At 40.6% G+C, this 23,337-nt stretch overlaps 1 protein-coding gene across 2 annotated transcripts; it reads right to left on the minus strand.

Moving 5' to 3' along the window:
* Positions 1–603: 603 nt before the first annotated feature.
* Positions 604–22,420, minus strand: ssh2b (slingshot protein phosphatase 2b). Of its 2 annotated transcripts, XM_034890435.1 has the most exons (15): positions 22,152–22,420; positions 17,673–17,716; positions 8,811–8,923; positions 8,586–8,650; positions 8,377–8,498; positions 8,220–8,285; positions 8,033–8,098; positions 7,635–7,829; positions 7,429–7,522; positions 7,137–7,265; positions 6,711–6,757; positions 6,159–6,305; positions 5,814–6,014; positions 4,431–5,487; positions 604–3,916 (listed from the first exon to the last, which is right to left on the minus strand). In XM_034890435.1, the coding sequence occupies exons 1-15, from the start codon at positions 22,212–22,214 to the stop codon at positions 2,609–2,611; spliced, it is 3,717 nt and encodes a 1,238-aa protein (XP_034746326.1). In that variant the 5' UTR covers positions 22,215–22,420; the 3' UTR covers positions 604–2,608. The 2 variants fall into 2 exon arrangements, with proteins under 2 accessions (XP_034746326.1, XP_034746325.1); XM_034890434.1 differs by lacking the exons at positions 17,673–17,716; positions 22,152–22,420 and adding an exon at positions 11,408–11,849.
* Positions 22,421–23,337: the final 917 nt, after the last annotated feature.

The raw sequence follows: 23,337 nt of genomic DNA on the forward strand, positions 1-23,337 counted from the left end.
ACTGCATTTCCATGTGAAGTTTGTGTGAAAAAGTTAGCTCAGTATAGAGAAATGTTGTCATATTAAAAAAAAAAAAAGTATATATATATATACACTAAATACTAAAATACTAATACTGTATGTTCACCAGCCAGGACCCACTATCACAAGAGACCAGTTCCAAGCATAGACATAGTCATTAACTCTGGAAAAATAGACTTTCTGGCTCATATTTTGTTTTTTTAAATGCAATGTTTGGTTGCACTGACCTAGCCTAACATCACCAAATTAATAACTTAAGTACAATACTTAACTTGGACACACTCAAGGTGAATGTGCTCCTCTGACACAGTTACATGTTTTCCAATGCAGAATGGGTGCATCTAATGATTTTCTGCTTTAATCCATTCTATATCACAGCAAACTTAATATATTTAGGTCAAAGGCTACGGTCAGGCAAGCAAAATAAGCAAATTGAATTTTGGGCATTTTTACTATTTTTGGACAATTATAGACTAAACATTATAAAATCTAAAAATATTTGGAAAGGAATGTCAAAACTTAACACATCAGTTACGTAAGGACCTTTACATTACTGTACACACTCACAGCAAAACAGACTCAATGATTTCCATTGTTTAATGGTCACAGTTGAAGCACATGATATAAAAGAATATTTACACTGATAGTTTGAAACATAAAACAAAAGGGAAATCTGTTTTTGACAATACCCAACAGCTGCTAAGCATGCTCCCCAAAAGTAGCAACCATACATTAAAAAAGCCACATTAAAATTAAAAAGGGAGTAAAGTGCATGTGTGACAGACCTCCCTGTACAGACATTTCTGATAGACTGCAGAGCAGCTTCACGTGCCAGTCACAGGCGCACTCCTAACATGTGTACAAAAGAGATAATTAAAAAAAAAAAAACGAAAAGTACATACCCACATGGTAAAGTTGTGCTACACAGTCACACACACACACAAACCAGATATTAAAACATGTACAGTTCCTAAAATGTCAACACTCACAATATAGACCTTTACATCCCAAAGAGAACATAGCAGAAAACTCACAATTATACACTCTGCCTTTAACTCCAAATCCCATAACCTGTTTTCTCCCACACAGCAATACATACATTTATTGTCTAGTTTGAGTGGCATCAGAACTGTGAGAGGACATGAAAAATGAGTTTACTTCAGTTCATCGAGTAGAGAAGTTGAAATTGTTTTTGACCAACAGAGACATTCCAGGAATCCAGAGCCTGAAGTTTGTGCAGGTCAGATGTGGTTAAGACTTACTGAGGTATTGTGTAGTCATAAAAACAAAAACAAAAAAAACAGCATTACTCTTTGCATTTTATTTTTCTTCAGTAAACTGCGGCACAACTATGCAGCCATTTTCAGTTTATGTTCCAGTCACCAGCTGTGGATACACCTCTCTTTGGGGGAAAACACTAAACTGTTTTCTGTGGTTCGACCTGAGCTCATTTTCCTTTAGATGCACTGCTGTTAGCACAAGCCATGTTTGAAAGCAGTCTCCAGACAGCATGAATGACATAATTGGTATTGTCAGTACTAAGTACTAAATTTAACTTTACATAGTTTCATTTCGCCGGATCCTCCTCCAAAGCTCGCTGATTGAGGGTCTTGCTAATCCACATAGCATTCGGGGATGGGAACCGTGCTCTGGTTTAATGGCATTTCTTTAAACCAATCAGGTGGTGCTCAACTCCGCACAGCAAAACAGTCGTGCTAGAGAAAACTCCGACTGGACAAATAGTCTAGCAAGCGGTCTCAATTTACCCTGCAGAGATCTGAGAAGCAACAATAGGCCTCATAAATCCATTGAATTTAAAATTCTAACACCAAGAAGGCGGTAAGAAATGGAAAATACATGCATCCGGTGGAATTTCCTGCAGTACCGGATCAATCCCAGAAGTGGAACACAAAGTATAGGGATTAACTTTACATGACCATTTTGAGCCACATCTGCGGGTTTGAGAAGTATGGATGTTGAACTGATTACTTGTCAGATTGCACCAGCTGTATCATTTTCTACCCAGCACAACTAGAAAATATTGATGAATAGACATGACAGCATAAAAAGAGGAAAACGGAGGCTACCTTCCGCCATACATCAGGTCAGAGTACTGAATGAACCAACAACAATCAAGTTAATCAAGTTCGTGATGGAGAAACCAGCAATGGTGTAAAGAGAGAATATGTGCAGGCTCAGGCATGTTAACATTTGAAACAAGTTATTCATTTGAGTGATTGTTTTTGCTGCTTTTTGAATGACTTATTCTAAACTAGGTTTTTATAGTACACAGCACTTCAAATTTAATTCCAAGTTTGAATTTCAACTGACCGGACCCTTCATAGCCTTGTCACTGTTCTTGCACTGAGAAAAGTATCTCATGTCTCGGATTTCACAGAGGAAAAAAATGTACAGAAACTTCTTAACATATCCTTAAGGCAAGAGGCATTGGTCTGTTTTGCTGAATAAATCCAACGTTATGTACTTGATTTCTATTTCTCACAGGTGTGCATGATCCCTCTCCGTCTCTTACACAAACACAAACACACACACACACACACACACACACACACACACACTTTGAGGGTTACATGGTGTGGTAGAGGGTACTAGCAGTCCGTTTCTTAAGGCGCCTCAGGGGGTGAGTCCTTCCATATTGCTGCTTTGTTGCCGTAAATGTCAGCCCAGGCAAATGCAGAGAATCTTGGTCCGAGTTAGGGACTTGTCCTCTCTGCGGACTGGATGGTGGAGAGACTCCTGGTGAGGTTTCTCCATTGTCAGAAAGCCTCTCCGCATCAGTCCCGGGGACTTCTAGCTGCTGGCCGGCTGAGGAAGGAGAATTGTGGACCCGCTGCTTCTTGGACTCATCGCTAGCCGTGTGGATCGGAGGTTCTGTGGAGGACGGAGCTACAGAGGAGCGGCTGAGCTCCCACTCACTAAGGTCATTGGCTAGCAGCTCCAGACAGCCTAGTTTGGCCAGAGAGGCTGAGCGCTTCATCAGGGATGGAGGAGTCAGTCCCGCCTGGCGAATCCTTGCTTCCACCTCTTTGACCCTCTTTAAGCCAGCGCTTCCTCGCTTCCGAGTGGTTCCAGCACTGAGGCCAAAAACCTGGTCCACACATCTGGCCTTGCAAGCTCCATCCATGCTCACCTGCTGCAGGAAGGCACCCAGCTCGCACAATGTCTCCCATGTCTCCCTCATGATAACGTCACCAGGAGGTCCCTCTGTGGAGCAGTCCCTGTCTGTGCTTGTCTCCAACTCTGTCACACCCTCCAAACACAGGAAGTTCACAGAGGCAAAGGGAGAATGGACAGAGTGGTGGAAAGAAGAAGAGGTAGAGAGCAATCTAGTATCTGCTGAGTGGAGTTTGTGTCCTTTTGTGCTTCCAGTATTGTTTCCTAGTGCCCCCATCTCAACTACATCACCACTCTCCCTTTTAACTGGTTCAAACTTCCCATCATCCTTCTCCTGCTCTTCCTGCGGAGTGTTAACTTCTGACACCTGTAAACCAATTGATGCATCCTGTGGATCGGACGATGTCACAGCAGTGACATTGGGTGGACGCCGCTGACAGCCGGAGGAGCTGCGGGAGAGGGATGGTGGAGATGAGGAGGGGGACACAGTCTCATGCTCCTGTTTCATTCTTTGCTCCAGCTGTTGTGTGACACGCCGCACGGACCCCCTTGTCCAATCGCTATAGAGACGAGCAGGCGCTGCCTCCTCCTCCTCTTTGTTTTTCACTTCCTCTTTTACGTTCTCAGCATCCTTCTGTGATAAAAGATCTCCATCCTCTATCTCCTGCCTCAACTTGCTCACTTCCTGGTCTTGGGGGCCCTGAGGCTCTGTGTGCTCTGCAGGCTTCAATCCTGTGGCCTGCACAGAGAAGGTTATTTCCTACAAAGAAAAGAGAGATTGTATATTAGATAATTTAGTTTAAAAGGCAAAGCTAAAAAAAAAATCATTTATCAATAAAGTTATTCAAAAAAACATAAATTGTTAATAAAATTAATTCTGAAGTGACACACTCTGCATAGAGCATTTCACCTTTTGCCAGCAGGTGGCACCTTGGACTCAAGAAAAAAAAAGCTAAACAAAAATGAGTAATTTGAGACCAAATATAACTGCTGAGGTCAAACATCTCTAAGTGTTGTAGAAATTCATATTCTATCTAAGATTCATTTGGATAATCTCTATAACATTGGGCAATTTACAGAAGTGTAGCCTTGAAAAAAGATCAAAACATCTTAGCATCTTACAACACCCATCTCCAAACACCCAAATTTAGTGCATGAGAAGAACCTGAGCTCTGAAGAAAGTCTATATAACCCAAAGCATAGACGATACTTTGGATGTTAGAAATAAGTGTGCAGTAGTTTTGGAAAAGTTTTGCTACAAGCAGTAGCCTTACCTTTCTTTTCTCCTCTACCTTCCCCTCACTAGTGGAAACCTCCTGAGGCAGTAGTGGTTGATCCTTGCCACAACTCTTCAGCTGGGGCGACTGCTGCCCCGCAGAACAGTGAGTTTTATCATCTTGACTCATTCCCTTGAACTTTTCTCTGGCACTGAAAAAGTTAATGTGATCTGCGCCTATCAACACCTCGTCGTCTTGTGGAATGGCACTAGGGTCGCTGATTAATTGACTAGTGGAGGGGGGGGGTGCTGCTAAACAGCCCAAAGACAAGCCGCACATCTGTTGTTCACAGTCTGTATTTTTGACAGGCACTGGTGCAGGCAGACGTTGGGGTCCAGCCTTTTGTGTGCTTGGTGTTGTTATGGGCTCAGGCACTGACACTAGCATTGGTTTGATCACAGGCAGAGAACAGGACAACACCTGTGGTTTGATAACCTCATCCTCATCATGATAGACTGGAGTTGGGGATGGGGCAGGGGAGAGGGGGAGGTGGTGAAAGGATGGAGCCGGGTGTGGCTGGCCCACTAAAACACTCTGAGCAATAGTTACCATGTCTGTCTTTTGAGGTTCGGGCACCACAGTGGCGGCCCTTGGCTGGAAGAGAGGAGGTGATGAGGGCTGATCCTCAGAGTCACATAAGCCATTGGAGAGTGGAGGAGATAACGGAGACACAGAGCCAGCTGTGGGCTCAGGACAGGGGGACTCCAACTGGGGGATTAGGACTGCAGCGGAATGAGAAGGAGCCTTAAGGCTTGGAGCTTCAGCATCGCCTGATGGAGCTGCCACCCCATGAAAGTGTGAAGAGCTGAGTTTATTAGAGTGGATGCCAGTATCAGGCTGGCTGGTGGAGTGTGTTGCTTTGCCAGTGATGGTCGAGGTTCCAAGTGACTCCAGCAGTTCTTTCACAGAGGGATCAGACGTGGTGCTGGCCTGGTAATGAAGGTCAGAGCGACCCAGGCTGTGTGGTTGGGCATGAGATTTAGACAGTGGCTCATGGTGCTCAGACAGGTCGCTGTCAGAGTGAGAACGCCACAGTTTGTTGTGCCTCTGCTTGCTGTAGAAAGGGTGACAAGAAACATAGCACAGTCACTCCTATCCTCCATGCAAATACAAGTTTTTAATGTCATTTGAAAAGGTTGTTGTGCTAAACGTTTTGTGTCACAGATAAATATGATGCTGATATGAAATGCACTTTAAAGCTACACTAATCAATATTTTTTATTAACAATGGGTCAAATGGCTATGCAACTATGTTCAATAGGAAAGGGGAAGTAAAGTAGTTTGGCTATGTGAGCCTTTCGTTTCATTAGCCTTAGCAATCATACACTCCATGCAGTGTTAACACATATGAAATGTACTTGTGTGTGATAATGTTGGTACCTGGCAAGTAGTATGCCCTGATACTCCTCCAGCTGTCTCATAAAAGAGGGATTAGGTTTCGTCACAGCTCGACGCTCCTTGACGTAATCTAGGGCTTTTTTCAAATCCCAGCCGTGCTCCTTCATGGCGTAAGCGATCACTGTAGCTGCAGAGCGACTTATACCCATTTTACAGTGCACCAAGCACTTAGATCCAGCTTTCCTGTAGTAAATATTAAGAATTAAGCATATATCAGCATATCAGCCTATCAAAAGCAATGTTAAACAATTTTTCAGTGGATCTAACTCCTAAAAAAAAATGACAATCAGAGAAAAAACAGAGAACATGTAGAAATCAGAAACTCACTTGGCTCTAGAGATAAACTTGTAGGTGTCATTCCAATAAGCAAGCAGGTCTGTGGCCTCCTCATCGTAAACACGGATGTTGTGATATTCAAACACACCGGGGAAGAAGTTGTCAATCTCCCTGGTTACATTCAGGATGTACTGAACCCTACGTGAGAATGAGAGGAAAGATTAGAAGAAGATGAGAGAGATAATGGGATATTCAGCGTGTTTGGATAACAGACGGAAGAATTTTGTTTGGGTGAATTTTTGGCCTTTATTTTTGACATGACAGCTGAAGATATGAAAGGGGAGAGTGAGGGGGAATGACATGCAGCAGAGGGCCCCAGGTCGGAGAGTCCAACCTGGGCCCCCTGCGTCGAGGAGTAAACCTCTACAAATGGGCGCCTGCTCTACCAACTAAGCTATCTGGCCGCCTGACTGAAGAATATTTTAACCCAAACATTTAATTTAATCAAAATGACTGTTATGGTCTTGCCATACAATACTTCATGTTTTACAGACTTTAACACAGCTCATGCTGTGTTGTTGTTCTTTTTGGCCCCCTTCTTACCCACTGTTCTGCAACTCCTCCAAATTGGATGCATTCCACTCAGATCCCTGTAGGAAACAAAAGCAATCCTCAGCCTATTTCAGAGCCTTCGACTGAGCTTTTCATAATGCCTAAATCCTGTTGCAAGACATGCCTGACATCGAAAGTGCACTCCAAACCAAACAAGAACAAAGTAATTTCAAATTTGGAGAAACTAATAATTATACAAGACTATCTCATATTTTGCCAGATTCCCAGACATGGATTAAGCTTGACGTACAACCAATATTCATACATTTTGCTTAAAAGAACTAACATTCTCTTCTTAAATGTTTTAACTCATTTGTGATCTAGCTGTTTTGGCAATTCTTCATCTGGTAGATTTCAGCATAATAAGACCATCACTGTTGCCAAATGCAGCAGTGGTACTCTGGAGGTGCAACCTACCAAGAAGACGTGATCAAAGATCTCTGTAGGACTGTCCATCTGGCCCAGAATAATAATCATCTCATTGTCAATGTACTCCTTGAACTCTCGCAGGTTGCATGTCATGTGCATTTCCAGCTCTGTTCGGATCTACAGAACACATCCAGCCAGAGAACACAGACATACACACCAATGACATCTCAAAACAGCAAATATAAACCTAAAATACAGACATTAGATTTTCTCTCATTTCAGAAATGGATGCATCCCTTTGAGGAATCTACAAAATCCAGCATCTGAAGCACTGACTCACCTCTTTGCAAGTGACATTCTCAAGGTCTTTCTGCATCATGATCTCCCTCAAACTGGTTTTGATCTGACGCTCTGTCAGCTCTCTTTCTGTAGGTCTGCAGAATCAATACATATTTATAATTATATTGTCTAGGAATATAGTTTAAAAAAAAGGGGGAGGGAGGAAATCAAAAGTGAAAAGATGTTCCATGTGATCTGGATACTTACGCATCGGAGAAGAGCACGGGCGAATCGGCACGGTGTGACTGCACATCCTGCATGGTGTTCCACTCGTTGATGCGTGCTTGGTCGGAGTAGACCCTGCTTTGATAGTAGCTGACCCAGGTGAGGAACAAGCTGCCCGGAAAGTAGTTGTGACAACGAGCCACCTCGCATGCTTTATGGAGTGACTGGAGGGCTGACCTGTGCGTGAGCAATTGAGAGTGAGAGACAGGAGACAGGAGACAGAAGAGAAAGACAGTTTGAGATCAACACAGAAAAATAAACTTTCAAAGAAATTGCTGGGATATGATTTAGATACCAAGGTGAACACTTTTCAAACAGTGAAAGGTCAGTTATGAATATCCGTTTCTACCAAGTCATGTGATTAATGCAGTGTGACTCACCACATGGCCTGCACAGAAACCGGCTTGAATACATGCACTCTGCTATCAGTTGACACACTGAAACCCCTGGGAGCAAGAAGAGAGGGAGCACACAGGAGAGATGATTTTTTTTTTTTTAAGACAGTTTGCAGCCTAGTGCAATTATTTGTTAGCTCTGTGATTAGAACAGGGTGGGATATTTTCTTACCCATCTCCGTCCAGATGTATCAACGTGTCGCTCCATAGGGGCAAAACCAGCCCTACAGAACATGAGCTTGGAGAGGGGAAAAATGTGTCCATGTTACAACTTTATGCACAGTATCAAAACAGGCCCATATAAGCGTATGTGTGTTTTACTGTCCCACCTATCGACAGGACTGAAATCCATTCCCAGCACCACGCTCTCCTCCGTGTCTTGACGACCATTGGTTGAAACCACCACCATGTAGCGGGTGATTGGAGTGTGTGCGCTCTCCAAACGAACCGCCTGGAGCAGGAAAAACAGGGGATATCTCGACAACCGGTTGATAACTTTAAGACTGAGTTTTGTGTTAGCGTTATAGTGTGTACCCACCAGTTTGATGTTGTCCTCTGGTCTGAGGAGAGTGAACATGGTTTGCAGATGCTGCTGGATGTCTCCTTAGTGAGATGAAAATAATAAAATTAAAAAATTAAAAAATCACCTTATATCAGTGTCTGATCAACCACTGCAGACATGAATAAATGACAGCTGCCTACCAACAGCCCTTTTGATTGATTGACACGGTCACTTGTTCTTCAGGAAGACCTTTTAGCTCACCTGCATGTTTGCTGCGCAGCTGTGAGAAGCGAGAGGCAGATGAGGGAGAGGAGCCATTTCCTCGAGGTAGGAAGAGAGCAGCTCCTTTAACTGTCAGGAAACTTTCACTAATGCTGAACAGATAGAGAGAAAAAATAAAGTGAGGGAGAACGACACATAAACAACATTAAGATTCATAGAATTGGCTTCAACTACAAAAAGAAAGTGTTTTTGTGCAAATGTATAGTTTGTAGAGCTGAAACAACAAGTGTAATAACTGAATAGTTCGACAGAAAGATAATCAGCAATTACTCCCCAGTCTCAGCTTTTCAAATGTGAGTATTTTCTGACTTTCTCCATCTTACAATATAGTAAATCAACTTACTTTTGGTTGAGAACATTGGTCGGACAAAACAAGCAATACATAAACACCAGCGCTTTGTCACCAGTTTCTGACCATTTAAAAATGAAACTAATTGTAAGTACTGTTGCTGATGTTGTGGGGATGATGTCTTTTTATTACCCAACTGAATGAAGCAAAAGCTTTTGTTCTTCATCGTGAAAACAACAACGATTTTGTTGTCTGAAAGTTGAATGAGTTTCAATAATGGTGATTTAATCTTGTGTTTTCTAAGAAAAAACACGACATCCTGTAGAAAGAACATATACAAACAGTAATGGGAGAGATTTATGTGCCTTTATGAGCTCAAGAAACTTCAGTGGGAAGTTTACAACAAACAGCAGCTGGTTCCAATAACGTGTTGGCTTAACTGAACTGGACATTTTCATAAGAAGACAGGATGCACAACAGACAAAGACATATTGAGTCATAGAGGGGAAAAACAACCACCCATTAAACCATCCAATCCCCTTTTACTCATAAACCAGCAGACCTACCTGCAGTTATCTATGTACTCAACAGGCAATTACAACTTATCTGGCTGTAGCTCTGACTTTAGTATTTTATGGCACGTAACTGAACAACTACCTGCCATTGAATTGGTATTTTTAGCTAAGCTAATTGCTACTGCTCTCTAAACAATATAGTGATGTAACAGACTTATGATGCCCAATGCATTCCTTTGCTTTTGACGTTGCTCTGACATGTTTTGAATCACGAGAAATCATCGCATGATCACACCCAATGTTGAACAAAGAGTTTTCTGGCCCCGGGATTAAGCCGAACCATTGTTATTAAAGCGCCCATATTATGCTCATTTTCAGGTTCATAATTGAATGTTGAGGTTGTACCAGAATAGGTTTACATGGTTTCATTTTCAAAAACACCATATTTTTGTTGTACAGCAATGTGCAGCAATTGCACATTGCTGCAGATCCTGTCTTCACCCTGTGTGTTTAGCTCTCTGTTTTAGCTACAGAGAGAGACATCTCACTTCTATACTATCTTTGTTGGGAGTCACACATGCACAGTAGCTGGGTAAGATCATATCAGCTAGATAACGCCTTCTCCAACTTTGGTCAGTAAAAGGCAGGATTAGCTGGGAGACTTCTTCTAAACGAGGGCGCACTTGTGGGATACCTGCAGGAAAGGGACATGTAAGTACTTCTTTTGTAGATTATGTAGGGTGTGTTGTAGCAGTGTGTAGCATGTGCTACAGTTAACCACCTCGTCTCAGCTAGTGACCTAGCAAGCCATGCCGATTTTGAACAGTTCACCCGAAGACTGAAGGCCGAGGACATTCAGAAACCCGTATCTCACTCAAAACAGCATGTTTTTTTTTTTAAGTTTGTATGCGTGTGGAAGCACCATAGACACAAAATAACACCCCAAATCCCAGAAAAAAAAGTGATTTCTTTCATAATATGGACATTTAAAATAATTTAGTGAATGCAGATTCACCACCAATACCAGTTATCCGTTAATGTCCATATTTGTCCCTCCATACTGAAGGCAGTGATAAATATAGCCCACGGCTGGGGAAGGACAATCAGAAACAGGAAGTATCATTCTGTCACCTTCTGCTGTTAGGACACAGGGTGAAAGCTGAGATTTCATCAAGTGTAAATCCACACACAGACTCTAGACGTCTTATTTAAGTAAACTATGTCTTGATTCTGTTGATCAAACAGACAATAAATGCCAATGTTCATTTCCAGCATTTGTTCTCTGAAGCTACTTGGCTGGCAGAACAATCACATCCTCTGATTCATTAAGAATCTGTCGTAGGTACACTGTGTGCCTTTCCTGCTGTGCCCCCTCAAGATGCATAAAAAAGGTGGGGGAAGCAGCAGAGTGGATGTAAGCAGATGATTATGGCATCTGGCAGGCGTTGCACATGGAGCAAAGGGAAGGAAACGTGTTCCTGCAGCCACTGACTCTGCTGCTATGCTATCATATCCTTCCCTTTAAGTCATCATGGGAAAACCACACTCCTTTGTCACACCATATTACTGTAACCAAATACTGGAAAGCCTGGCAAATGAGAATATGACATGTGTCAAGACAAGATACAAAAAGGGACTGTCCAAGTACGCTTCAAAGTCAAAATGGGACACAACTCACTGACATTACTACTAAACTAAAATCAGCCTTTATGAGACATGTAGTTAAATATGTTGACACAGAAAGCCTGAGCTCTAAACACCGTGTTACTTACAGCTGATAAATTTCCCCCTGAGAGATTACGGAGTTCTCGGTGAAATAAGGTTTCATCTTCACCACGCAGCAGTCGCAGAAGCAGCCGCCGGATGAGCTCCGTGGCGCGGTCACAACACCGGGAGGCATCGCTCTGGTTGCAGGGGCAGGGCGCACAGAAGCGGGCTAGCTCGTTATCGATACTCGCTTTGGTGGTTTGAACGGGGTCACTCCACACTGCCAGTCAGATTAACGTTAGCGCTAGTTGGGAAAATGCGGAACGAAGTATTACTTTTATGTGTGGCTTTTAATAGACAACTTGGGTTTATGAAATTATCCCTCGAACAAGATATAAAACAAGAGACTATAAATCGCGGTAATATGCCATAGCCTAATAAATAGAAACGGCGAAAATATTGACATGCTGAGCACATGCTCTAGTGATGTTTCGTTTGCTTGCGGCAGGCTGCGGTAAAAAACTGCCTTGGGAGGGGAGGAGACAAACATGGTCAAATCGGTGAAGACAGCGTCCGTCGAAGACTGTATGAGGGATTATTAGTGCCCCAGTGAGAAGGTGGGGGTGGGGGGGGGGGGGGGTGTCATCGACAACCATTGACAACAACTTGACTTTAAGTGACAACTCTTAAAAACTAAATAATTAAAAAGGACTGACACTCATTGAATTTGTTAACATGACTATTACAAAATGTTTATAGAAATGAGTTTACAATAGCACGATATGACCTAAAATCAAAATCACGATTAAATGCACATTTTACATCAATAACTACATTTTTTTGAGTTTAAAAGACAGACACTGCCGTTTTTAATTGATTATTTAAGTTTTCAAAAAACGTCTTTTGCATGATCAAAATGTAAATAGGGTATACTAACTGCTAATTCACTTGTTAGTCTTAATTTTGAACCAGCGAGTGTGGTTTTAACCTCTTTTCCTGTCTGTTGAGAGCTACGTGACACATGTAACTGTATTGATGAGGACCGGCGAGTTAAACCGGCCTTCTGAGAGTATACCAGGCAGACACACAGCTGACAACCTTCAGGTGGAGGCGCTGGAGAGAGGCTCGGACAAACACGTTGAGGGCCTCAATGGACTTGTGTCAGTCCTGTGAGCAATTTCAGGAAAGTGGCTGCATGTGTACAATAGGCTATTTGCTTGACTATTGTATAGTCTTTAATAGGTAGTTCCCTAACTAACAAAGCAATCCCTCAACCTTTAGACTAAAACTAAGTTCAGTTTCATGAACTACACAACATGACATGGTTTTCTCTTTTCCAGCAGATATAAAGGCAGTCTCTATTTGCCAGGGGAGGATCTTCTAGTTATACCTAGTTAGCTTCCATGACAACACTTTAAGCATTAATTACTCCCCATACCCAGAGGGGCATCCTCTAGAGAGTGTGGGTCACACACTACTAGACCCATTCACACAGCCTCACACTTGTGAAAGTTGTGAAACCAGCTCCAGGTCTGTACCTTAAGGGAAATTGTCACCAGAGACTGAGACACCTGACACCTTAATGTGCTGCTGCTTCTAGCAACAGCATAACAACACAACGGAAAAAGGATTGAGAAATCAAAAAGGAGACATCAGGGGACGTGTGAACTGAGGAGAAACTTGACCTTAGACTTGGTTATGCTGCTTGTTGATGCCTCGTGGTTTCAATTTAAAGGATAGATTACAAACTGGGGGAGAATGCGTGGCCACCACCTGACTGCTCATTGATATCACAGGATAAACAACAACTGCAGTGGTGTTTTTCTCTTAGGTCCATCTGTGGCTTGTTTAATACTGCAAAAGCTGTGTGTTTTTGTATACTTATACGCAGTCCTTGATCAATCAACAAGAGGTGTGATTCAGTAGAAAGATGAAGTAGGTTAAGTGGGTCGATTTACTCCATAACGTTACAGACTTTGACCTCCTCTTATTGGTTTACATATTAAAGTATGTACACTAGATGATGTTACGATACTGTCTAGCATTCAAGGAGATATACAGCCGACACTCGGGAGTTTAGTGTAAGCATATACACAGAAAATGTTAAATCGTACAAAAAAATAGACTAATGAGTAGGGCTGGGTTCACCTATGAGTCCCTAACCATCTTCCAGTCCCGCCTCAAGATCTATTTCTTCACCCCTGCCTATCCGTAGCCCCACGCCCCCCTCTTTTTTCATCTGTGCCTTAATTTTGTTTAGTGTTGTTTAGCCTTGTTTTTGTTTTCTACCTTGCCCTGGGAAGCAACTTTAAGTCCTTGAAAAGTGCTATTCAAAATTCAGTTTTTCCTGAGTGTCTCTCTATGCAGCAGTATTGTAGGACTGATTATTAATGCTTTCACAAAATATTAAGACATAGAGAGTTTTGATAAATATCACCAATAATGTGGATACAATGAGTACAACGATATCTAGCCTCATATGTCAATATAAAAATGTATATAATGCCCAGCCCTACTTTCTTCTCACATTAACCCTTCAAAATCCCCTCCGTCTCTCTATACTTTTTCTTTAACTGGTGCCATCAATTAAGGAAATATCTGTAACAAAGGGCGTTATAGGTCTAGCCAGCTAGGCCCGGGCCAATTCCTGTTCTACAACCCTGTCCATGGACTCTCAACACCCCACATACACTTCCACCTCCCTGCTGAAATTCACACCATCCAATGACAAGCAGTGAAGGCCATGATGTGGTTGTCACATGCATACAGACACCGGACTGTCCTCTGTTGCTCTTGTTGTTGTTTCCACATCAAGTAAACTAAGACACAGGCAGTCACCTTAGTGATTACAACATCAAGTATACAGTGGGACTCAAACCTTTGGGCACCCCAGGTAAAAATTTGTATTAATGTGCATAGATAAGCCAAGAAAAGATGGAAAAATCTCCAAAAGGCATCAAACGACAGATTAGACATTTGTATATGTCACAAAAAGTTAAAATTTAATTTCCATCATTTACACTTTCAAAATAACAGAAAACCAAAAAATGGCGATTATCTCTGCAAAGGAGACGTGCGCACTAACACAGATTTGGACAGATTTGTGAACAATATTTAAGCCTTTTGTGTACATAGAACAAGTCTGCGATCTTTTAGTTCAGCTCATGAAAAATGGGGGCAAAAACAAAAGTGTTGCGTTTATAATGTTGTTCAGTGTATTTAAGGATCAGCTAAGTCTTGTTTGTATTATGGAAGACAGACAGGAAGTCAATCTGAATAAATATCTAAATAATCCGCCAAACTGTAAATCTGCTAAACTGTAAGGTAAATGGAAATGATTAGAAAAACAAGACTAAAATCAAAATAATCCAAATCATATAAGTCCTTACCATTTAGACAAATGATTCCACTTTTTCCCATCGGACTAAATAATTATGTAGATTATAAAAGACAAGAATTAGGTGTCATAATAAATTTCTTTCTCCTGTTGCTCCTCCAGTGCCGTTGCTGCTTCAACTGATTCTGGTGATGTCACTGACTTTAATCAGCCGCACTGTAGTAGGCCCTGCTTATGCAGAGACAGACAGACTACATCACTAAAGCCTAAAACAGTCCGAATGAATATCCGTACCTGTGTCAGAGATAAGCTCTGCAGCAGCTGCTGGTTTTTACAGCATGACAGCCACAGACATAGGCAGTTAGGAACATTAATTCATTATTTTAGTGGGCAGGCTCAATTTTATGGAAACGTTTTTGCGATATTTTCAGTGGCAATACTGTATCGATCTTTTATCATATATATGTGTTGATCAATTTGTCTGCTTGAAAATCCCATTTTGCAGCAATAAAATTGAAATGATATGAACAAACAGAGAAATGCATCTTTTTAGATAAAACAGATGTTTAAAAAGTTACCTTTTGGGGACATCATTTGAAATTGGGAAAAAATTTGAATTTGGAAAATTTGTGGGGTAAGTATTGTGATGAAATCGTATCGGGAGGCATCTGGTGATTATTACCCCTAACCAGGAAAGGAATTCACTTCATTTAAAGCTTTCTTGACTTAAAGAAACAATGGAATGAAATGGAGAATACATGACAGAGTTAATCCTGTGTCCCTGTGTTATTTGTTTATTTATCTCTGGCTACAATTATGCTAAATATGTGGGACGAAAATAAAAAAAATGTAAACAAATGTATCCAATCAAATGTGATTTGGGGTGATTAGCTCACCCCGTCCATGGCAAAACCCCACACTTGATCGTTAGCTAGTGTGAGTAAACAAAGCAATTAGGGTTGCAACGATTATTATCATAGACAAATAATCTGTTGATTGGTTTCCTCAATTAATTGATGAGTTGTTTGATCTATAAAAATACTGTGAAAAATTTGGATCAGTGTTGCCCAAAATGATGTCGTCAAATGTCTTGTTTTGTTCAAAACTCAAAGACATTAAGTTTACTGTCACAGAGGACAAAAGAAACTAGAAAATGGTCCCATTTTAAAGCTGGAATCAGACATTTTTTTTGTTTTTTTATTAAACAAATTACCCAACTAATCAATTATCAAAATAGTTGTAGTATAGTAGTATAGTTGTTATACTAGGAGGTGTGTGTCAGTTGGCAAAAAAATTTGTTTGCTTTTCATAAGATTGTAGTTGAGGTCTACTTTGTTCATTTAATCCTTTTCCTCCCTCTAGTCTAGCAACGCTGGTGAGGATGGTGTGGGGGAAGGTGAACAGTTTATTGATGGTAATGGCACTAGACAATTGAAATATAACTTAAATCCTTTACTTTCTGTGTGTTGGAACTACAGCAAAAATGACAAAGTATGCAGAGCTGCACTGGATGTGATGTCTTACATAATTATTGTGTGTAAACATCTATGGAATTGTCAATAAGTTAATAGGTAATGTTTTGAAAGCGAAATAGTCAGCCTCTACCCAGAGCAAGAAGACTGACAAGCAGCATATAGACACGGAGTTCAAACAACACTAAATAAACCAACATCCAACAACACTCCACCATTCAGATGACTAACAAATAAGAGTATCTCCGGGCCTCTGCAGCCTGTATAATTTGGTGTACTATACACAGCTCCTCACTGGTATGAAAACAATTTAAAGAGGTTATTCTGAGGTCAAGAGAAGGTCCAGCTTGTCAAAAGGAACTTGATATTCATATGCTCTTTTAAGAAAAAAAAATGGCATGGCCTTACCATACAAGTAACAAGGTCATAGTGTCACATTTTCCATAGAGGACCCCTGCTTTCCAATAAACCCCTCACATTTAGCTAAATGTGTGTTTGTTTGAAAGGGGAGCATCAATGGTCAAATAATCTAAGGATTTAGAAACACATTTAAAATAATATAAGTTTACAAATTACAGTAAACAAAATAACATCTAATCTGACACCTATCTTAGTGCAAATACACAGAGCCACTATGTGAATATAGATTTCACTCCCAGCTGCACAAATACAGAAAGCCCTCTCAGCTGGATGGTACGGAGCTCCAGTGACAGACAGACACAAACTGGCGCTCTGACTTTGGGAGGGGCTACCAATTTACCCCTGGATCCTCTGACCCAAATACACAGACCTGACACACAGGGAGCCTACTGCCCTCTAATGGACAGCTAGCGTGCAAGTTAGTTATCAAGTACATGAGAGGATTTCGTACTTTTTTTTAAGGGCAAAATAAAACAATGATAAAAGTAAAAGTGTTACTGCAAATGATCTTCACTGGTATCATGTGTACCTAGAACAAATAAACACAGTAAGCTGTAAACGGAATTTGCTGATCGGTGGTGGACTAAAACAGTTTGCATATGGTGGTGAGTGAAACAGGATAAACCAGATTCCAACTCCAGTTCAATGCCAGAGGCAACAAGGGACAGCCCAGGATTGTGAGGCTACAATAGCACAGCGGCTCTTTGTATCAGTAAAAGAAGGACATTTTGCAGGGTCAGAACCTTCATGACCTGAAGAAGCAAGTGCTTCTTCAGGTCATGAAGTCTATTTTCTTTCCAGTTGGTCTAGGTCAGGCCATGTTGACCTTAGAAATCAGGGGCAGCAACGTAACGGGCCCGATGATAAAAAACACTTCACTCAATGCCAGTTGGCTCTTTAACCACTCGGCATGGCACTACATCTCCAGTACAATAACACTGTGATCCAAACTCTTGTTTATGAAAATCCCGCTGCACATCATATTTGTGGAGTAGCGGGGAGAAGTGTTTTGGAGCTGAAGTCACTGAGGGATAGATGATGAAGCTTTGTCTGAGACAGAGCAGGTGTTGCTGCACAACAGCTTTCAATATCTCTACTTACCTCCTCGGCTGAGAGCGGCGGTCATCCTCCCCACTACCGGACTCCTGAAGAGGAAAATTGGGAAAATGACATTTACTAATGTGTAATAAAGCGCATGATTTGACTGTCAACAATTGAGCTTGGAGATAGACACAACATAACATAACATCACAATCTACATAGTATTTGGATGTTGTAGCATTACAATCATTCTATATATATCAAAAATCCCATTCTTTTAGACATTTTATCTAGAATATTTCATTTTGAATGTGTTTTTATAATTCATTTTGATCATCTAATTGTGTATAACTCAATTTATGTCACAATATTATTATTTTAAAAGATTACAAACAAGCTATTATCAGCAATGTCAAAACATTCCTCTTAGAACTTATTTTTTGCTAAAGCAGGAAATAGCTGATACTGTATGTATAAGCATAATTTATAATTTTAATGTAATAATTTATTCTATTTATTAAGCCCCGGTGGGGAAATTACGATTTACAATTTACACTCATAATTTTTGATCTTGTAGAATTTAGTAGATTTTATGATGCTCTGTAATGGACTAACTTGCTTTAAAAAAAATGGTTTATGATTAAAATTATTATAACAACGCTCACCTTCAAATCAGAGCAATCATTATCAAAAAATGTAAATCTTTTAGCAACATTAAATAAACTTCCACTTCAACCAAACATACGGTGAGACAAAATATAAATGAATAAAGTCCCACTGTAAAACAAGAGGAGCTTGTGCATATCCAAACTCACAAGAACCCACACATATACAAGCACAAACACATTAAAAGTGCAACCAGCACCCAGCACAGTATTCAGTACCGCCGGAGCAGAGAGCAGCGATGCAGAGAGACGGGAGAAAGCGGAGTTCAGTTTCAATTCAATTTGCTCACTCTCCAGGAAAATGACCTCAGTCTGTTTTTAAGGTGGGGCCGGTCAGAGAAGAGCACATTCACACGTAAAAACAAACGGGGAGATGAGGAAGAGAGAATAATTGACAAATCCAAATCACATTTTGAAATATGAAGCTTTGCTACATGAGAGGGCTAAGGATTAATGGCAGATTAACACCTGGTACTTAACATGCAGGGCCTGGGACTTAACTTGTTTAACTTGTATGTAGGCTTTAACAAAATTACAAAACCATTAAAAGCTTCATAAAAGAAAGAAGCAGATGACAGGTTGATGAGCACAGACAAAAAGATGAACTTTTGCCGGGTTGCCTCAATGTGCTTTGCTCCGACCAAAGCTGGTGATACGGATGAAAAATCAAATCACAGTCTTTTTTTTATCCGTGAATGCACCGCAATGTTTGATGTAGCCAATGCAAATTGTGTGCAGTGTACATGTGTATTTATTTTCAATTGTGAGAGTGACACAGTATAGAATTGTTAAGTTTTTGACTAATTATTGTCTGGAATACCAAAATGTACCGCCAGATCTTTTGACACTGTTGCAGAACCTCTCAGCCACAATATACAAAGCAGGTTTCCAATGCAGGGTTGTATGTCTTGGATTGTTAAACAACTCATTTAAAGTATGTGACACTGGAACCAATGTGTTCCAAAGGGTTTCTGTATTCAGATTCTTGATTCTAAAGCAACCATGAGAATGAGTAAGGGGATATCTCAAAAAAAAAAAAAATCTTGTACTGTAAACTACATAGTAATTTATTTTTTTGATCACTAGATTAGACAGAGTTTCAGCGGTTGTGTCCTTCATTGTGACATATTACCCAAACTTTGCTTGGATGAGAAAACACACTTCGATTTTACATATACGGAAATGTCAGAGGATTTTCCCGAAGCTTATGGAAATGTGAAGCCTGAATGTGCAGGCTGGGCAGGGATCTGCAGGACAGGAGACAAGTCTATGCAGTACCGGAAGTCACAAGATACAGCATAGAGTCACCGGATTAAAACTAGTATAGGCTTCTCCCCTAAAGGCAACATTTTTAGTACACTGTGTGTGTTTTCCTAACACACACTCTTTTTACGAAGCTGCCACACACTAGTGATGCTGGGCAGGTCCAACTCAAGGTTCACGTAAAGATGGTGGAGAAAAAACTGCAAGCAGGCATCTCATGAGAGACTTTACACAAGACTACACACGTACATCTGTGCAGTGCGTTATCACTGTGAGTTTATGCATGTGCGGCATGTGTGTGTGGGTTGCTACTTGAAAGCATATTTCCACAAAAATCACATCCGTCACCACTGTCTGCCTCACCTTGCTAAATCACACATACTGTATGCATATCTTCTTCCTCTATTTTTAAAGCTCCTGTGGTGATGAACATATTTCTGGCTTGCTATAATCTCTCTAAGGATAGAAACTATATCTAACTAATTTTACTTTGACTTCTTACTAAGTTTGTTGACTTACTTTGATACTTTTTCAAGACCACATGTTTAAAACAAGTACAATCTCCATTAATTATACATTTGATTGTATAGAAAGTAACAAAGCAATGAAAGAAACAGATTGATAATCAGATGTTCAACCCAACGCTGCACAGATCAAACAACATAAGTGAAAACAAAAACTTACATAATATTAACAATAATACCAGCATAAAGAATGTGTGTCTAAAATTCTGGTATTGTGACAACCTTACTTTGTATTCCTTGATGCTGATTGCAACTGATGTTGATAATCTCAAATTGTTGTTTCACCTATTCTTTAAATATAGTTTGAATCCTTCTTGATGACATAATTAATTACATAAAATGTTTGTGTGTGTGTGTGTACAAAGCAAGACAGTTATCCTTATGCCTGCTCACAGAACCTGTTATAGAGAACACAAAAGATGTGAAGAATAAGGTCCCTTTCAAGACCACAGTGCTCAAAAATAGTTTGTGACTGACATTTAGGGGACAAAATAATAACTTGACAGCAGTTTGTAATTTTGGACATAGTAAAGGGAAGTAACACATTTTAATCTTAGACTGGATTAAAAGGAAACAGATGAAACCATCTTTTCTTATTGTGCAGCGATTTGATTTTACTTTTGGGTTGGGCATTATGCAAACACATACTGTGTGAAGCAAGACAAAGTTGTCAACAATTAAAGCTGTTGCTATAATGTTTATATTCATTTATAATGTGATAGTTATCCCTTAAGGCCATTGTGGGCAAAGTTACGAATAAATAGGTAGGACGGCCATGACATTGGATTTTTGAACTTGATTTGTCAGGTATTCAGTTAAAAAACAGACACTTCTAGTGTCTAGTCATTTCATCCATGAACACTTTATCACAATGTAGCCTATATATACACTGTACATAAACCTTGATACTGGATTTTATTCATATTGGACCATTCATGTCTTCCTGGTAATTTAATATACCCTAATAGAAGTCACGTGCAGTAACATTAGCCAGCACTGGGAAGTAAAGCAGATCAACATTTATCACAAAATGTCACAGTGACTGCTCTGACGAAGAAAGTGCCGACTCAACTTAAGACACTGTTGACAAATATGCACAGCGGACCTGAAACATTGATGAAGTTGTGTGAAACAGACAGATAACGTCATTTGAATAGGACTTAAAGAGGTTATGCTTCTATATAACTTCCTGATTGTCTGGTGGGATTCCCAGTTACTGTAGAAACAAAACACAAAGCAGAGAGAATAGCAACAGGAAAACCACCTGCTCCTCTGCTTTGCATGGTACATGCCTGTCTTCACCACACACACACACACACAAACACACACACACACAAACACACACACACAAGAGTGGCACGTAGAGAAACGTGCATGCAAACAGGAAGGGATCGGGAGATAGTCTGGGGAGGAGACAGACAAACTGTGACGAAGGGAAAAACACGTAAACACGGTTGTGTTGTGTCTTTCTCACGTTATATTGACGCAACAATAGTTGTACCCGCCTTCATGCATCACAAGGCGCTTATTACGAGCTGATACATGACATAATTCTCGGTAGCTTAAATAAAATGTTGCAACTATCATCCATTACTTAGCCAGCAGTATAATTTGCTTTGATATTGTCTAACAGATAAACCTAACAATTTCCACCACCTTATCGATAAAAGTCAGTAACGTTAACGGTTAATAACGTTAACCGCCAGTTGAACCTTTGTACAGGCGGAACTTAAATGTGCCCAACGGTTACAGGAAGCACAGTGAGTGGAGACAGAAGGGGAAGCTGTCCTTTGCTCGAAGACTAACGGCATTGCCTTTTCAAACAACAGTAACAAAACGTTTCCACACAGGTTATCGAGTAACGACACTAATAAGGTATCTGAAAATGATGAGCTGCTATGTTTAACGCATGCGCAGGAGTACAAAGGCCATGCACTTTATGACAGTCCGCAACCGACAAAAAGACAACGGAAATAAAGCTCCAAATCCATACACCGTATACTCAAATCGCCTTTGATAGCAAATAGACTTGGGTTTGGTGTTGGTGACAGTGGTAGTAGAGGAGGTCCAATAAAGGCAGCTCTTACCGAAACACAGGGGCTGGAGCTGGTGCTGGGGGTCGGTGAACGCTGCACGGTAACCAGCGCCATTCAGCGATCGGGAAGCGGACACCTGAGATGAAACGACAGCGGCGAGACGAGCATAATTGATTTAAGGGGGAGAAACCCCTGCTGAACCCGGGCTGTTGGTCTTCTCTCGTTTTTCCTTGTTCTTTCTCTCTGACCGTAGTCTATTTGACTAGCTAGCTACTCCCCGGCTGTTTCCTCTGTCAGTGCCACCTGCGCATGCGCAACTACCCTTAGTTTGTCAATCCCGATTAACCGTATGTGTGCTGGACGAAAACAAAGCCGCTATGAGTAGCCTAACGTGAAACAATAGCCGCTACTGTTTTAGTGGTGTCGAGTTAAGATGAGTAGGCTACATATTGACCTCCGTTGTCATCGTCACCCTACAACAATTACATTTAGAAAATATGTCTTAAAAGGGTTACTCTAAAAATGTATATTGTATTTCCATAACGTTCGGGACTTCATTGCGAGACACAAATCTTTACAAAATAATAGTAAAAATTGATGCCGTAGCCTGACTTTAAGTCCCTAGTATTGGTGAGTTAAAAACACTGGATCCTATAGATGTCAATGCAATTTGACCCGTGTTTGTATAAGAATTTTGAGAAATTATTCATGTATTTCTTGTTAAACAAATTGATGTTTTACAGACTTAATACTTTTCTGCCGAGTATTGGTCTAAGCCTAAATGCTCATGTCTTTCAAAATGCAAGCCCCCGTTTGTAACACAGGCTTTTCCTTTCCTTTTCAATATTTTAAATATTCAAGCCCAAACCAACATAATCCTGATCACATCTGATGACTTTGAAAAGCTCTCTACAGAGCCAATAAAAACTGTTTTGACAGGCTGCGTAGTATTACTCATGAAAAAAAATCTGATCTTAATGTGTAGCTACATGCTATTAGTATACATACTCAATTTAATGCATAGATACTAAGCCCATATGTGACCAAATCAGCTTTCCCATGTCACTCTCAAGTCTTGTGACACAAGTCAATTCCAAAGTCTAAATGAAGAAAACCAAACTTAATTGTGTAGAAACCTTATGAAGTACTCTTTTCTGTATTTTTGATTATGAGTTAAATCTCAATAATAGAGTCAAGTCAGTTCTTCACTTATTTTCCTTTCATATAAATAACATCA

Source organism: Etheostoma cragini, chromosome 13 (genome assembly GCF_013103735.1).
Source record: "Etheostoma cragini isolate CJK2018 chromosome 13, CSU_Ecrag_1.0, whole genome shotgun sequence".
NCBI classification, from domain to species: domain Eukaryota; kingdom Metazoa; phylum Chordata; class Actinopteri; order Perciformes; family Percidae; genus Etheostoma; species Etheostoma cragini.

Coding starts and splice junctions, on each gene's coding strand:
- ssh2b (XM_034890434.1), bottom strand. CDS start 11,535: ATGCCTCCCGGTGTTGTGACCGCGCCACGGAGCTCATCCGGCGGCTGC. Junction 8,651..8,810: donor GCTGCGCAGCAAACATGCAG/GTGAGCTAAAAG, acceptor CATCTCACTAAG/GAGACATCCAGCAGCATCTG. Junction 6,015..6,158: donor AAGTTTATCTCTAGAGCCAA/GTGAGTTTCTGA, acceptor TATTTACTACAG/GAAAGCTGGATCTAAGTGCT.